This window comes from Phoenix dactylifera, unplaced genomic scaffold (genome assembly GCF_009389715.1).
Source record: "Phoenix dactylifera cultivar Barhee BC4 unplaced genomic scaffold, palm_55x_up_171113_PBpolish2nd_filt_p 000409F, whole genome shotgun sequence".
In the NCBI taxonomy this organism is placed as follows: domain Eukaryota; kingdom Viridiplantae; phylum Streptophyta; class Magnoliopsida; order Arecales; family Arecaceae; genus Phoenix; species Phoenix dactylifera.
In genome coordinates this window covers 71,715-89,995 of record NW_024067850.1, presented here as the reverse complement: position 1 = coordinate 89,995, position 18,281 = coordinate 71,715, and the positions used below count along the sequence as shown (strand labels likewise).

General features: G+C 36.5%; 1 protein-coding gene across 5 annotated transcripts in view; it reads right to left on the bottom strand.

The window, feature by feature from the left end:
• LOC103714649 (general transcription and DNA repair factor IIH subunit TFB1-1-like) overlaps positions 1-18,281 on the bottom strand; it is a 46,245-nt gene that overhangs the window by 18,491 nt on the left and 9,473 nt on the right. For 3 of the 5 annotated variants that reach the window (XM_008801993.4, XM_039118767.1, XM_039118768.1), the window contains 11 exons: positions 17,305-17,449; positions 14,038-14,113; positions 13,823-13,918; positions 13,539-13,583; positions 10,224-10,280; positions 9,976-10,131; positions 9,753-9,818; positions 6,184-6,307; positions 4,299-4,355; positions 4,062-4,189; positions 3,789-3,980 (listed from right to left, as the gene is read on the bottom strand). In XM_008801993.4, coding sequence (XP_008800215.1) covers positions 3,789-3,980; positions 4,062-4,189; positions 4,299-4,355; positions 6,184-6,307; positions 9,753-9,818; positions 9,976-10,131; positions 10,224-10,280; positions 13,539-13,583; positions 13,823-13,918; positions 14,038-14,113; positions 17,305-17,449 — 1,142 coding nt within the window. The remainder of the gene's footprint in view (positions 1-3,788; positions 3,981-4,061; positions 4,190-4,298; positions 4,356-6,183; positions 6,308-9,752; positions 9,819-9,975; positions 10,132-10,223; positions 10,281-13,538; positions 13,584-13,822; positions 13,919-14,037; positions 14,114-17,304; positions 17,450-18,281) is intronic. The other 2 variants (XR_005508215.1, XM_039118766.1) reach the window with 1 other exon arrangement.

The following is an 18,281-nucleotide window of genomic DNA, read 5'->3' as shown; positions in this document are numbered from 1 at the left end:
AGCAATCCACGTGAAGGATACATGTCACGGCCTAAGAAGATCACGCGCATCCCGAGAGCACTTTTTCCCCTTGCATTTTCAACATGTGACTCGCATGGGAGAAGTTTGAATTTGAATTTTTCCCCATTCGGCTGATTGGGAACTTATTTCATGCTCACCTTCCCCATTTGATTTTCAGCATGTGACTTGCATGGGAGAAGTTTGAATTTGAATTTGAATTTCTCCCTCATATGTCTGATTAGGAACTAATTTCATTGTCCCGCCAATAACACGGCATCTAGCTCTCGGCCAACACAACCAGCAGAAGACCAAATCAGCAGCAAGCCAAGCCAAGTGGCAACCATCGAAAGGCCCCATGTGTAGGGGCATAACGAAAAAACCCCCGATTTTGGGAATGCCCACATCAGCAATCCGTAGAGTCCCAGGACTCTTCCATGGCCATTCGATCCGGAAGAGCAAGGGCTTAGATTCACCAGGCCAAAGATTAGCACCCATGTGCAGCACATGGGAGATTTCAAACAAGGAAGGATCCGCAGGATGCCAACCAAGAGCATGCGCCAAACAAGGAAGAAAATCTTCATGCACCCAAGTGCAACTGAAGAATTTCTCCTAGGCGCGACACATCGGCAATCCGCGTGAAGGAGGACACATGTCACGGCCTAAGAAGATCACACGTGCATCCCGAGAGCACTTTCTCCCTTTGCATTTTCAGCATGTGACTCGCATGAGAGAAATTTGAATTTGAATTTAAATTTCTTCCCCATGCGGCTGATTAGGAATTTATTTCGTGCTCACCTTCCTCATTCAATTTTTAGCATGTGACCCGCATGGGAGAAGTTTGAATTTGAATTTGAATTTTTTTCTCCATGCGGCTGATTAGGAACTAATTTCATTATCCCGCCAATAAGCCATGTATGGCACATGAGTCTTAGGTCTATATAAAAGGATCTTAGGCCTTTTGTGGGGAAATCTTTGATCATTGTATTTGCTCATTTGAGTTGTAAGTTCCTTAGGAAGTCGGCCGCAAGGCTTGAGAGGCACTTGTGTCTATTTTCGGTTTAGGGGTTAGGCCTTAGACTTGGGCTAGAGTAGGATAAATCAATCCTCTCTAGATTGTATTAGGCTAGTATGGACCCTTCCCATCCTTACTAGAGGTCTTTATTGCGTTGTCCTTTTGGAATTGAATCCATTGTTTTCTTCCCCATATCGTGTGATTCTTCTTGTCGGATCCTTAGATAGGATCTTCGAGCATAGGCAAAGATTCCAAGGCAGCAAGAGATAGTCGCGTTACCCAACCAAAGATGGTCCCACGACAACCAACTTCATCTCCCTCAGCGGATCCTTGGTGCGGGGTTTGGGACCGCAACGCCTCGCGGGGCAACAAGCGCACCCCGCGCGCGAGGAAGAGCGCCCGCGCGGGCACAAAGCCGTTGTGGTGGGGTCGGCTATGCATAGCCCAAGAGCCCCACGCCAATGATCCTACACTTGAGGAATTATCGATGTCGATTGTGTTGGACCAATTTGTGGGTAACCCGACTATATCTTGCTGCTTGGAACTCTCACCTATTCCCCTAGAATCCTATTCTAGCGCTCGGCTTGAAACACACACCATGCAATGAACTCGGATGGAAGAAAAGGATGTGGCTTCGAATTCCAATAACAACAAAAGAAAAAAAAATGCTAGTAAGGTCGGAAAGGGACCATCTAGCATTTACAATCTAGAGAGGATTGATTTATCCCACTCTAGCTCAAGCCTTGCGGCCGACTCCCTAAGGGACTTACGACTCAAAAGAGCTCAATGACAATTGATCAAAGATTGCCTCACAAAAGGCCTAAGACCCTCTTATATAGACCTAAGACTCATGTGCCATAAATGGCTTATTGGCGAGATAATGAAATTAGTTTCTAATCAGCTACATGGAAAAAAAATTCAAATTCAAATTCAAACTTCTCCCATGCGGGTCACATGCTGAAAATCAAATAAGGAAGGTGAGCATGAAATAAGTTCCTAATTAGCCGCATGGGGAAGAAATTCAAATTCAAATTCAAACTTCTCCCATGCGAGTCACATGCTGAAAATGCAAAGAAGGAAAGTGCTCTCGGAATGTGCGTGTGATCTTCTTAGGTCATGACATGTGTCCACCCGGATTGCTGATGGGTCGCACCTAGGAGAAATTCTTCGGTTGCACTTGGGCGCATGAAGATTTTTTTCCTTGTTTTGTGCATGCTCTTGGTTGGCATCCTGTGGATCCTTTCTTGTTTGAAATCTCCTATGGGCTGCACATGCGCGTTGATCTTTGGCCCGGTGAATCTAAACCCTTGCTCTCCCGGATCGAATGGCTATGGAAGAGTCCTGGGACTCCACGGATTGCTGATGTGGGCATTCCCGAAATGGGGGGCTTTCCCGTTATGCCCCCACACATGGGGCCTTCCGATGTTGCCACTTGGCTCGGCTTGCTGCTGATTTAGTCTTCTGCTAGTTGTGTGTTGGCCGAGAGCTAGGTGCTGTGCCACTTGGGCGTGCATGGGTCCTTTGTGTTTGCTGGCGCGTGGCCCCTTTGATTGGGTTTAGTTGGGCGCGTGCTAATGCGGTCGGGCTTAGCCCGTTGTGGTCTGATATGGATAGGCTTAGCCCGAGCACTTCCAACTTGGTTGGCCGAGGGCTGGGCAAGCCTTCATGCAGTGAATTTGGCCCGAGCCTTGGCCTTGGCCGAGGTCGGCCTCGATTGAGCCAGTATGAATTTGGCTCGGCAGGCTAGGGGTCCCATCAACCGCGCGCTGCCCCGCGCGGGATATTCAATGCCACAGAGTGGCATTGAATGCGAACGCGCACGCGTCCGCGCAGAATTTTTTTTTTGTCTTCACCGGTACAGTACCGGTTCGGTACTGTATTGGTACCGATGCCCACCGGTACGTCGGTACAATCGGTACGGCGGACCTTGGTTCCGAAGCAAAGATTTTCATGGATGTCGGTTCGTCCTATTCAGAAATCCATGACTAAGAGGTATTGGATTCTCTTTTGGATAGGCCTTGAAAGAAGAAGGCAAGCTGGAATACCAACATATGTCTTTTCTCTAATTCACCCAACATGATAGTACCCATTTTGGGAACGTCTAGCCAAAGTCACTGAATGGCCAGGGAAAATATAAAGAAAATTGCAAAAAAGCCGATCCTGAAAAAAAAAAATGAAAACGGGCATTTCTGCAAATCTAAAAATGTGAGTAGCCATTCATGCAAAATAGCTTATATAAAGTCATCATACAAAAAGTTGTTTGTCAAATTCACTCTATTGAGTCCGGAGTTCGATCAAAGTAGAATAGCAGTCACATCAATAAAACTAGACTAACAATAAAAAGCAAAGCTCCTTAAAAAGCCAAAGCTTGCTATTAAGTATAACAACCCAATAGAAAATTCTCATGCCACATGAAAATGTTCTTTCCATCACAATCCCGCTACAGACTGATTTTAAGTAGAAAGCAAACATTTGCTTCCAGCACAAACTAGGAATTGAGTGTGGACACAGCACAACACCAAGTACTTCTAAACATAATAGTATAGTATCATGGACCAGACCACCAAATGAAATGAAGATTGTTCCACCATCAAGCACTGTCAGCTGTTAAAATTGAAGAAAGATAATAATGGATTGAAAATTCCAGTCGTCTACAAAGTAGTCTACAAAATAACCCAGCATTTGAGGAAATACAATGAGTCAAAGCAGAAATTGTTTTTATTACAAAGAGTGAAATGCATAAGATATAGCTCACCATTAATGCAGATAAATTTACCTTGAGAGTTGCTTCAGGTTGAACAACTAGATTATTCAACCCTCTCACTTTCACCTCAGAAATCTGCTCCAGCAAATAAGTATATGCCTCCTCAGTCTTTAGGCTGAAATCAACAGGTTTGATTCCAGCACCAGTATCTCCTAAAGCTTTGACAGCATTGGCTTGCTGCGAATCAAAATACTCCCGTGGATCCTGATGAAATAAACATAACAAATAGTCTGTTAGCTAATGGGGTAACAGCCACTTCATCATATCAGAACAATCAATCAAAACCTTGATGCACAGCGGTGCATATGGGAGGCTATGAGGAGCTTGGAGATCCTCAATCTCAGTCATTCGAGAAACCTTCTCCAATCGTTCTTGGTTTGTTTTCTCATCTGAGGTTTCAGTACACAACTCTGTTGCAGAAAATTTATAGAACCAAGATAGAAACATACTTAGTCAAGTTTGATAACAGGTGAGATAGAGACAAGGATGCACATAAAGATGAAAAGAAATATCATGTCTAACCCTGTTTGGACCTTGCAAGTGCTTCAGCTGCGGTCCTTGTGTCTCCCAACTCCACATCTGCATCCATAAATGAAAATATGGTGACAATTATACTTAGCTGATGGCCAATTCCTGACCTTACAGACTGGAGAAAAAACTCAAAGTATGATGGTTACACTAATGCATCAGAACGACTACTACATAATGCAGTCAAAGAAAGGCATTACAAACTGGTTTCTTAGGATGTAAACTATATATGACCAACATATAGAATAATTCCAGATTTCCAGGTCCAGTTCTCTTAAGTCAATGACAGTCATTCATGTAGCACCCCCAGCCCTGCTCCTACAATACCCGAGGAAAAGACAATGAAGTTAAGATGGTGTGTGGCACGAGAGCTAGAGAATTGTGGATGGCAGATTTAGGCATCTGCAAGATAAATTATGAGCAAATTGTTGCATGAATCTTCACTCAATTCAGTCATCCATGCAGCCATGCCCATCAAAATCTTAAGTATGTAAACAACATATTCTAAAGTCTAAACACTCCATTATATGACTGACAAAAAAGCCGCACTGTCCACTTCACAAATAATTTCACGATTACAGCATTTTTTTAATCACGTTGCATCAAAAAGAGATAGCTTACTGATGGCATACAGAACCTGACTGCCAGCCAAAAGACTAACAAATCACAGACAAGACATTTGCATAATCATCTCATTATAGAAAGTACAGGAACCAATTACGATGTAACTGGTGAATAAGGTCAAGAATTATATGAGATTGTTTGAGGCAGACATTTAAAAGTAATCAAGTAAATGTTGGACTTGGCCCATCAAGATATTCACTCAAGTGCCCGTAAGGTTTATAATGGGTAAAGCTGTAGTTTCGCAAGGATACAGAATTAAACTAATTTAGGTTTGCTCAAATATACTTGTGGAATAATCAACTAACTAAGAAAATAAGCTAGCAAAATGCAACAAGTAAATAAATTCAAAATATTTTAATGTTTCTCATTGACAATGTATAAAGTAAGCAAAAGTTACAAATTGACAGCAAAGATATAGCACTACTCAGGAAGATTTTGAATATAAACAGATACCAGCTTGCCATTTCGTTCCAGATGGGCTTTGGCCCTCCTTTTCCCCTCAAAAACAGGTCGCTTCATAAATATGGTTAAAGAACTAAAAGACAAACATAGCAGGGCCTTGTTCAGAAAATATGCTTGATCTTGTGAACAAGGAACACATGCAAAATAGAAAATTGAATATATATGCATGCACGTAAATATATGTATTTATTCGATTGAGGGAAAAGGATAAAGGTGAGATAATTGGACAAATCAGATGATAATGGTTAAAAAGAGAGCAGAGCAGAATCCACAAAAGAGAGTAGTGCCATTTTTCCTGTCATGCCATTGTGCTGAAAGGCAGACCAGGAAAAGAGGAAGGGGGGAAATCGTGCAATGATATACAATGCGAGAGAAGTAAACCATTAAAAGCCAATGATAACTCAAAAGCATTTAGCAAACCAACAATGCACCAGAGCACAGGCATTATGAGTGTTTCCTTAGCCTTGACGACATTTTCTTATCAGCAAGTACCACTAAAGCCAAGAGATTTACCATAGCAATCCAATACTTTCTCCAACATAATGCCATTTTCATGATTCATAAAATTAAATACATGTATGTATGTGTATATGTGCTTTGTGTAAATACATATAGATATATACAAACATACATACATATATATATATACACATATTATATGTATGTATGTACTTTGTTTGACAGAATTCAAGACAAATGCAACCCATCAAAAAGCTATTGAAGATAAATTGATGTTGTGTAAGAACGATAAAATGGCACATTAAGTAATATAAACCACATGAACTCATCCTACCTAATGCCCTCCCTTCAAGAACCACAGTTGCATGCCGATTAAGATCCTGTGAGAGTGTCCTCCTAGCTAATTCATTCTCAGCATCAGCAGTCTCCTTGCTGCCATCCCGCAGAATTCCATGATCCTGCAAGTCACCATAAGTGTAAGCAAAATAGAGTCCAAGAGGAATAAGACATTGAAGGTACTTTAAAATATTTCTCGTGATCAACATTTTTATATCTATAATTTAGAGGATAAATTTTGTTATCAATTTTACAAACTCTAATATTGAACTATATCAAAGGGAAGAATTGAATGGATCATTATGGAGGATATGAGTCCTGGTATTAAAATCCCAACATCTATTCAATAAGTGTCATGCATAATTTATTGGTTCATATTGATGTCAGAGAAACATGTCATCATTAGTTGTATGATTTCTGACCCTTACTACTTTTCTAACGCAATACATTGCTCTTTCTAAGTTCTTTGGATTTTAGGGTCTAGATCGTTACCAACAGGGAGATACATTGATGCTAAAGATTACATGTTCATAGTATTACATTACCATATAATCAGCACAAGAGGGCATGAAAGCATATAGTATCTTAATATTGGATTGCAAGCATATAGTATCTTAATATCAACATACTGTTTAAGAGGGAAAAGTCTCCACAAGCGTCAGTATGTGTCACGCAGCTACCTTCTTCATGTATAAGTAAATTGCAAGTATACTGTAAGGCCCAGCACTATGGCTTGGCCCATCGCTAAAAAGGCCCAACAAGAAAAAAAAAAGGGAAGCAAATACTTTTCCTTCCCCTATTCGAGTCGAAGCAGTCTGACTCCGACTCCTCGACTTCGTCGGAGGCTAGGAAACCCTAGCCTCCATCACCTATAAAGTCGAGCTTCCACCCTCTTGAGGCGTCAGCGGTTCCCCATCGCCGAAAAAGGGAAGAAGAAAAAAATTGCTCAGCCCTATTGTAGTTGCATCGCCGCTGGAGAAGAGACATTGTCTATTCCCACCTCGCCAGCATCCTCTCTCCTCCCGTCTTTGCCTCATGCAGCCATCATCGACTTAGATCTTGTCGTGGATTGATGGAACTAGGTAGCAAAAGATAGCCTTGTTTAATCCCCTATTCCAGATCAAATTGCTGGCCTTATTTTCTTCTTTTTCGGCCACCATCGCCGTCATCTTAAGTTGTTGGATCTCCGGTCAAGCCCCGTTCAGTCTCTCCATGACCAACACCGAGGCCCTTGGTCGCCTGTGAGTGGCTCTAGCCATGATGGAACCCGAATCCCCTATTTTGATTTCATCCCCTTTATTTTTTCTATCATCCTGCCGCCAGCCACCGTAGACCTTGCCGCTGTCATGGTCTTTGCCAGAAGCCGGACTCCCCTGTAGGTGCTCATCACCGTCGGTGCAAGTCTTCCTTCACCTCGATTCAAGACTCCAAGAAGCCCTCTCATGTTTTCCTTAGCCTTCTCCTTCCTCTTCTTTTTTCCTCTTCTTTTACTTTATTTTTCTTGATTATTTCTCTTCCCTCTCTCTCTTCTCCCTCTCTCTCTAGCAGGCCTAGGGATTCTGCTTTAAGATCATGTCTCCCTTTGCTTGAATCCAAGTTGACCCCAATGTGGAGGCCCCGAACCGCCTCGATACCCAGGCGATAGGTTTGCCCGTTACCTCGGCTCTTGTCGAGTCCTAAAATTCGGTCACCGTTAATCTTCATTGAGTCACTTAAATTATGTCTGATTTTGACCAGTTAAGTTCACCTTATTCGCACCAACCCGAACAGTCAAGCACCGTCGTCGGATCGAACTTGCCTTTCCTTCACCCTAATTTGGGCATGAAGCTGTATTCCCAATAGTACCTTAATCTTTAACTTTGCTTGGCTTCTAAGATAACGATAAAATTAATTATATTCTAGTGATATTAAAACAGGTGAACCTGACCCGTCTAACTGAAGTAGGATTTTGAAGCGAAAAGGGGCAAGTAACCTAACACTTTAAGTATCATTTCTAACCTTTGGTTAAATTATAATTAGTTTATTAAATTTTATTGTGATCTCTATTTTATATTCGATTAAATAGGTCAGGCATATTATTATGGTAATAATTGTTTTAAAATATGTTATGTATTTTAATACTCTTGTAAGATGAATTTAGAAAATATGACTAGGTAATTTATGAAATTTGTTTTATATATGTATTCTCAGCATAACTATAATTTGGCCCCGCCAATGGGGATTATTCGTTGGCGTTGGCGTCTTATAATCTAAAAAACTGATTTCGATACCAAGCCATCGGTAATTAAAATAGTGATATCGACTATCTGGCACTTTGTGCACCTTGCATCGTTGACCCATGCTATTAGATTACGTGGCCCCAGCCTAATGCTCGTTCTAATATGAGTTTATTAAAAAAATGAATTTGAAAAGAAATGTGTATTATTTGAGATTTGATTTATTCCTAATCAGTACCATGCTATTTGAAAAATTATTTATTTGGCATGCTTAGACCCCACTTTGATGTGTTATGTTGTTTACTGGGCTAGTGTAGCTCATTATTTTTTTTTTCTATTTTTCATATCCTAAATCATGATTGCTCGGAACTTAGGAGAGCGCACGAGATCTTCTGAAGATATTTGTGATTATTTGGATTTCAAGTTTAGTTTAGTTAGACTAGTTTAGTTTAACATTTTATTTGATTTGAATAATAAAAATTGGTTAGCATATTTTGACTTATGTTACTTTAGGACAATTGATTATGAAAATGGTTTCTTTAGATCTTAATTAAATTATTTTTTGAGGATCAAAAATTATTATTATTGCTTTGAGATTATTATGATTTGTAGCTTTGCATGCTTGTATGGTCCACCCTGCAGATATGCGGCATCTGTTGCGCTCTAGATTCGGGGCAACATATATGGCATCTTAACATCAACATACTAAGTGAGAGGACAAAATCCTCACAAGTGTGTCAGTATGTGTCACATGACTGGTTTCTTCATGCATATAAATAAATAACAAGCATGTAGCATCTCTACATCAGCACACATTTTAAGGGGAGAAATCCCTCACGAGTGTGAGGGCCTGTCACATGATAAGCAGAATGAATTTCCCAAAGGTATAAGACTCACAGACATCACCATACTGAGACATATATTATATATTCAAATATAATAAGCAAACAAAATCTTCACAAAATATAGTATCATGCTCAAGAAATCTTCTTTTCTCCCCATAACTAAAAAATACCGATAATTTTTCCTTACTATTCATATTTTCAAAAAAAATCCTGAGATAATATGACATACATTAGGGACTTCAGAACCAACCACAAGTGTAAATACAACCAGCAAAGCAAATACAAGAAGAATCTATTTAGCATGAGAACTGCAAAAAACAAAAAAACCATAAATCTTCAGTTTTACCATCCAAAAAGGTACTCCAAGGATCCATACTTCATCACAAAAGAAAGACTTTCTAACACAATTATCAAGTGTGGATCGTTTACCTTCTCAAAAGCATATAATAAACATCACAGTGTCATTTATGAAGAGAATAAAAAATGAACAAGGATCATTTACGTACAGGAAGATGGATGTAGTCATCCCCTAAATCAGCTTCCATATCTAATGTTGGATCAACCCGTCTAATCTGCAGACAAGAAGGATGGCAGAAAAAAATGAGGGAGACATACATAAGAACAGCAATTAAGCACGTCCAACATTAGCCTGCTATGTGACAGCTCTTGCACCATTAAAATGCACATATGAATGCAACTACATATGCCCAGAAGCTGTAAGATAAGTACCTTACAGCGGGCTTCATTGGCCAATATGTCATCATGCTTTAGAAATACAGCAAGTTCCTCATCTTCGGCGGCTTCCGCTGCAGCAGCCACAGAATTTTTTGTCCTATGGAGGTATTCAGCTCTACAATATTTTGTCCAGAAATCCTTTTCTGTCATCTGGATGTTTCAAGAAAATGATAACAAAATATAGCAAGTGAAGGGACAAGATATCTTCAAGATTAGCATGCTTTTGAAATTAGTATTCTTACTTTGATGGGGACAAAATTCAGAAATGCCCTATGAACAGCAGGCTTTTCAGCAAAAATCTGCAAGATTTTTTCAAAATCAAAAGAGTATATTTGAAAAGTATTTTTGTTACAAACTTACAATGAATTGATTATCAACAACCAACCAAAAAAAACTGATCATGAATAAAAGACAATATTTCAACATCACTCCGATGCAAGGCTGTCATGCTCCCTCCCTCCTCCATCCATATGTGTGCATGTGCTAAGTATGAGGTTATAAGATCCTTCACTAAGTAGTGTGCAACAAACGTATGAGAGAACCAAAGACATATCATGGTGGCATGGTTCCTGAGTCCCATCTAAATGTACTATGATTATTACAAAATGTGAGCTACTAGCTAAATCAAAGACCAACCCAAAAGAAGAAGTGATCCAAGAAACCTTCATTGACATAGGCAAATTTATGGCATCAGCAAGCAAACTTCCATATTAAAACTTGAGAAAATGGCTCGTCAGCTTTCTTCGACGAGATAAATGGCATCTTAAGGTAGTTGGCACAATGTGCTTTTGGTGAAAGCTAGTGAATCTGAGGAAAAAGTAAGTCGATAGTGAACAAAAGTTTGCTAATGCATAAATTTGTATAAGATGAAGAGGCACATTACATGTGTTTGGTGAATATATGAGTTGAAGATGGGCCTCTATTGTTACACCATCACAAGTAGACCCTAAAGAAACCCTTATAAAATTACACTATTTCCCCTTCTGTTTGTATAAAATTACGGTATTACTTCTGTAGTATCATGTGTCTATCATAATGTTACATGGTGAACAATCTCCATTATCTTATACTTAGATCATTTTAAAAAACACTAATGTTAAATGACCATTCCATCCACCCCAAATTAAAGTTCTTAATGAAAAGAACAAAAGACAAATGCTGCAGCTCTACCACTATACATGTTGCGTCCTCCGTCTCAGGGTCCTGAATGTCACATGCTAGCCTTTGCACCTAAGGCCACATTTGGTAGTCAAGAATGCAAATCAGGAATAGGAAAACCTTGGAAATTGTTTCTAATGAATCATTGAGAAAGATTAGTTCAATTCTTTTGTTTGGATAGGTCCAGGTAAATCCTTAACAATTAAAACATGCCCAATAACATATACTATAAGATATAAATAATTTGCATACAATTATTCACAAATCATTATTACCATTAATATAACATTATTATTTGACAATATTATCATTCTTGACATACTTAATAACAAATATTATTAATATTGTGATATTATTAATATTAAAATATAATAACAATATCTTTCTAACATTAGCAATGTTAATATCATAATATCAAAATTAATCTTATAACAATATATTAATCTTGGAGAGTAACTATATAATTAATGTCAACATAATATTAGATCAAAATATTAGTAATTATTACTATAATGACAATTAAACCAATGTAAATATAAATAATACAACATATAATATAATAATATCAAAATAATATTATAATAACTTAATATAATATCATAACAACTATAGCAATATTACTGTGAGAATATAAATGACTAATAAAATCATATTTTCAGTAATAGTATATAAAGAATATAATATATTACTAAGGAAATATATAATATAAATATCATAATAGTAATACTAATCTTATATGGTATATTAATCTCCTATTATATTCTTATACAATTATTACATATACTAATATAATATCATATATAATATTATCAATATTAGTATGAATACTAAATGAATATGATTATTAATTTATTATGATTAAAAACATGCAGATAGAAGTAATATAATTAATAGTATAATAATATAATGTTATATTAGAATAATTATAATTATATTTAATAATAAACAATTAATATATTATAGTTGAACTATATATGGCAATGATATTGACATTATTCTAAATTGAGTAATATAATCATATCATAATTCATTAGTCATAATATAAATTATTTAATTATATTAATATCACAAATATCATAATGTTAATATTAATCTTTTGTTATAACATTATACAATAAAAATCATTTATTCTAAAACTATATTGTGTTATCTTACTAATGTTAATAATAAATTAATTTTATTATTATTAAAATAATGAAATATAATAATAAATAAATTACCATTAAAATAATATTAAAATATTGTATTAAAATAATTGTAAAATATATTTAATAATATAATACTAATAATATAGTTGAATAAAATAGTATTATATAATATGTAATATACTATAATATGTAATATACTATAATATGGACTTAATAAATTTTCAATGTAATATACAATACAAAAAGTATTAACATTAATTATGTGATAATAACATTATATCAATATAATATATATTATGAATACACTATATATGTATTATGAATATAATATAATATAATATATAATTAATGCCAATATGATATAATATTAGTAGATAATAAATTATTATCATATATATTTATTAAATTATTAATATTAATAATATGATAAATAAAAAAATGTGTTGTTACTAGGCCCATCGAACACGATACCAAGCCCCACCCATTGGGTATGTTTTTATCCTTTTTTATAGAATCCAATATCCATTTGAATCGACATTCCGAGGTTGAAGTTAGTTATCAAACATGAGAATAGGCTGAATAGGAAAATGATACCTATGCTTGCATCCCAAATCCTCTCAACAAAACACAGCCTAAGAGTCTCAAAATATGGTGTTAAATCATTTTCTCGTCCGGTTCAGGCACAACTTGCAGCTTATAGATTATGTTTGCACCAATCAAACATTGACTAGCCCCAAAGAAAAGTTTCCTTCAAGTCATGCTTTTACTATTAATAAAAATTTCATAGTACAAAAATAACTTATATGAGATGACATAATCCCAAGAAAATAACAACTCACATTCCGAGCATAAGCAGGCAAAGGTCAAAATCAATACCTCTTAAGCACTTTCTGCATGCACTCATGACATGCAGGTAAGTATATATGTGTGTCTATATATATATATATATGTGTGTGTGTGTGTGTGTGTGTGTGTGTGTACACATAAAGGGAGGGCAGCTATTTCCATTGCAAGCTTTAAGAGTAAAATATGACCATGCAAATAATATTATGTTTCAACATACTTGCAAGGTGCAGCCCCAACATTAAGGTAGCATTACAGCAACTAAAGTTGTCTGAACACAATGTCAAATTATAAAACAATTTTCTATTTTTCTTTCCATTTCTCTCTTTTTTTTGAAAATGACAGAACCTTAAATGCTATGCAAGGGCATGCATGAACCAATAGTACAACCAGTACTAGACAACATACCTGGTGAATGATCTCTGGGGTAAGGCTAAATGTGACTTTATTGGTCTGCAGAGGAATGTCAGCGATGAAAGTCAAGAATTTCCGTAATATGTAAATAGAGAATCAAACATATATGAGAACTGAAAAAGATTTGCAACAAATCCTAGAATATATTGAAGAATCATTTTTGTTCCTCTTACAGCAGTTAATGACAGTGAAAACAACAGTATCCTCGATTATATTGATGTTAAAAACAACACAATTAGGATTAAGAAAAATAACTAAACACAAGTTCCATGTTGTACCCGACCATCAGTCGATGGCCTAACATCTGCAAGCATAGCACTTCTGAATCCTGCCCGTTGCTTTGGTGTTCTCTGAACAACATCATCAAGTAAACTCTGCATCCAAAACAAATCAAGACAAAAGTTTACTAGAATTTGCATGAAAAGACAAAAAGAAAAGAAAAGCTTATGTCAAAACTTAAACATCTAAATATGAATTGAATAAAATGTCTAACCTTTCTTGTTGCCCAAAACTCAGATTCTGTTAACACACCACCAATGACAAATTGCTTGTGTAGTTTCTGCAATTCACTGTAGAAATTACCTTTCAGTTCAGTAATTTGCAAAATTAAGTTACTCAGAACTGCAAAAAGCAGCAAACGAACTCCCTGCAAGGCCCTAAAGTCCATATGCCTTATTCACACAAAACCCTTAGATCTTAAGATCTCAGTTTCCCATTCATATACCAATATTAACACTAATTATTTAAATTACAACTACAGCGAGCCAAGAATTGCTAGTCATCATTGTGTATTATTTTAAAAATGCTCCAGAAGTTTCAGGAATTATAGATATAGAACCTTTAACATTTCAACATTGTAATCACAACCATGAAGCCATGTCCCATTTATTTGGCTTCAGCTATGATGTGGCATAATGTAGGAAGCAAATGTCTTCGACTCTATATGCTCTTGAGTAAAACACAGCAAGAAACAAAAACAGGGAGGAATATTTACTATCACGTGCTTCCTACATTATCAATCTATGCTGCCAACAATCAACGCAATGTTGACCTATAAAGAAAACTAAGCCATAAGTGGATAGTGAGCAGTCAAACTCGAAAGAGAAATTAAATAGTCTGTTAAAGTAACGCATAAACCGAACATTAAAAAGCATTTTCCAGATCATTAGCTTAAAGACAAACCCCTTTTTTTTACCCCAGTCTATCAACTTAAGTGTCTAAAAGGAAAACCTAAATATTGTACCACTAGATTCATCAACCAGAGCTCTAACTAAAGATGATGTATTACTACTGAAAATCCATCTACGGTTTCCCACCAAAAAAGATAGGCAGAACCATGATCTTCATCAGTTTCAGATGAAGAAAGCATGGTGAAGAGATAGCTTGCTTCTGGTGTCATAAACGAGATTTCCATCTAAAAATAGGTCCTCAAATTCCTCTATCCCATCATACCCCTCCTAATTCTTTTCCAATAGTCCTCAACCTTTTTCCAAGGATCTCTAGCAACCAAGAAAAACATAAGGGGTAAAGATTCAAAAAATATAACTGCAGACCACATACTGAGCCAAATCCCACTCTATTTCCCTTACCAATTCATAACCTCATGCCCATCTAAAAAAATTCAATCACTACTATGATGTCCTTTCAAATCCTAGAAACAGATCCCACATGGTCACTACATAGTTTTCCCATTGAAACCTATTTCCTTAACCATCTTCTAAAGCACCCCCACCCCCCACCCCGCGTACTCATTGCATTACCTTTCAAGGCACCAGATAGAGCCACGAACCTCCAATCAAGCCACTCCACCTGAAAATTCCAATCATGCAATTTAGTTTACCTTTAACCACCAATGGGAGCTCAAATGCTTATAGGTTTCTTGTGATGCTAATGGTGATAGCTAGGCTTCCAGCTTAGGATGACTCATGCATAAGAAATTGCAATAATATTTTTCTCCATGTCAAATATCATCGCTCATTTAAAATACAGAAGGACAAGATGAAAGTCCACATTCTATAGAAAGCAACATTAGACAAACCAAAGTCAGTTTCCAAATAGTTACATATCCATGTCAGACGATGAACTATCTCCCATCCGTGAGCGCTGCAAATCCAACTGGTCAGAAACTTCCTTGACAAGTCCCAGAACAAGTTTCAATAACTATTTATTACAAGAAAGTGGGAACTGGGAAGATACTTCAGTTTATTACAAGGACAAAGCAAAGGCCAAACAATATCATCATGGAGAGATTGCAAGCATTTCGCAGATAAATATTTCATGAGTTTTAAGAAAGTAAGGAGACATGCCCCATAGTTTCTAATAATAATATAATGTGAATCTTCCGAACTCAATGAAGCAAGTTATAGAAATTCATGCTTTTAGAATTTAAATATTCCTTCATTTTGCACTTGGGAAAATCAGCTTTCACACTAACAGTACCCAATCTTATTTAATCGTGACTGCATAAATACCCATTTTTCACTTTTGTATCATCACACTGATAATTAATTTAGAATAATGGCAGTTTGTATAAACAGATGCTTCTCAATTGAGCATATAGTTAACTCCAATCTTGAGTTACAGCAAGAAAAAACAAATAAAGTGGAAATGTGGAAACAACCTGACATGATCACATAAAATCTAGAAATCACAGACACAAATACACACATTACACATCAAATTCTTCACAAGCCAAGCTCTAGGCCCAAAAATGTAGTGGACTTTAGCCTTTGGACATCAATGGTAAAAAGGGGCATAACGACTCAAACATGAGTGAAGCAAAACCATCAAATGGATATTTTACAATCTTTCACTGGTTAATCAATGATTTTCCTCCATTGCAAGCAACATAGTTATTGAAACAATACATAACATGTTCCATGACGCACGAGAGGTGCGTCATCCCATTTTAGAGTAGCCAATAATTCAGTCCAAGTCTAGTCAAATAGTATTTATTAGCTATGAATTGTTGGTGGTCATTGAAATTTTGTTATATTTCATAAATGTGAAATATGTTCTTTTAGAGTTTCTAGGTTTTATTAACTAAGACTCAAGTATGTGTTTCCTAGAGTCTGTGGAAGTCATTATCATTCATCTTTCAGAAAGTTATCGTGTATTATTGTGGATTCTGAGGAATAAAAAGAGCCACGCGGTGCCTATATAAAGATATGTGCTAGAGAATGAAACGGAATGAAGAATTGGATTGTTTGAGATATTTCTATTTGAATTTATTGGCAGCTTCCACTTGATATCTTCCTCTCTTACCTTCTTCTCTCCTATATCAATCTCTTCTTCCTCTTGTTTCTTATCCCGGTGCTATTTCTGGCATCATTCCAGCTTGTTTGTCAAAACCTATTTTATTTATATTTCAGTAGATCAAGGAGATGACATATACAGGAAGTACATGTCTAACTTCATTAGCTATTCCCGATAATGCAGAAAGTTGAAGAATCAACTAAAGCTCAGAGCATAAGCAGTAGAAAGAAGAAAAATAAATAGATGGCACACATTACAGAATCAAAACAATCCAAAAATAGAACATAAATTAAGAGTTATTATAAATAATTAAAAAAGGCCAAAAAGTAAACAACAATGCTTGATGGCATGCGACAAAATTCAAAGAGCAAATATATTCATAATAGATGTTAAGATCAAACAGTAGGCATCACGTAACAGAAATCAAGAAAAATATCTGTGTAGTAAAATAAGACCCTGGTTATCAACAAAAACGCAGAGGAATATAACGACAGAGTAAGCTTGCCTATCCTCCCACAACAACTTCATGCGGCGCTCCATCTCTGTAGTGCTGAGCTGTTCACTATGAACTGTAGCTGCAGGTTTTTCAGGCACCGGTTGCTCATTTTGCCTAGAAGACGTCACAGCCTGAAACTTCCCTAGGACTTTTCCTGTGCATGTTAATGTAAATCAAATACATTGGACATAAAAAGGTCAATAAATAGACTATCCAAAGTGTTAACATGGTTTCCCTCTATTTGGACTAATTGGCTAACCATTTGACCAAATGAAAGCTTTGCAGTTGCTTAACTCCATGTTCACAATGTCAACCAAAAAGCCTGTGTTTCTAATAAGTGTGTGCATACGTGCATTAATTATCAGTCATCTAAATTAAAAAAAAACACATTTTAGAGGCAAGATATTATCTTTAATTATCTTTAATTTAGCCCAGTGTTTAGAATCATCCAAGCCAGAAAATTTTATTTCCCACAGGTTTTAAGATGTTTAGATCATGATTGATGAAATGGATCCTTGAATTATGTGGCCCACTGAATATGATGGTTCACTAATGACTAAGTATGAAACACTGAAGCGATATAGTAATTTGTTTTAGGCAATAAAGTAGTGTGGCCCATGGTTAATGGTGCAAATTTCACTTTCGTATTGATAGAATCCAGGCTTGGATTCTTATCAAGAAGATTATATCTGAACTCTGTCTCCTGCTGTACGTGTGTACGTATGTCTGCATGCAGCCATGCATTCACGGACGTACTTATGTATGTACACATGAATTAGGAAGTTAAACTACTACTTTTAAGAGGAGCTGGTATATGCCATTTTCTCAACTTTTTTGCTTCAAATTTTCAAGAGGATATTCCTTCCATGTACATTAAAGGCATCCTAAAGGAAAATCCTTTTTGAAGCATCTAAAAAAGTTCAGAGGGTGGCACATCCTTTGTCCTTTCAAGGGAAGCATACTCCAACAGACATCTCTCAACGATA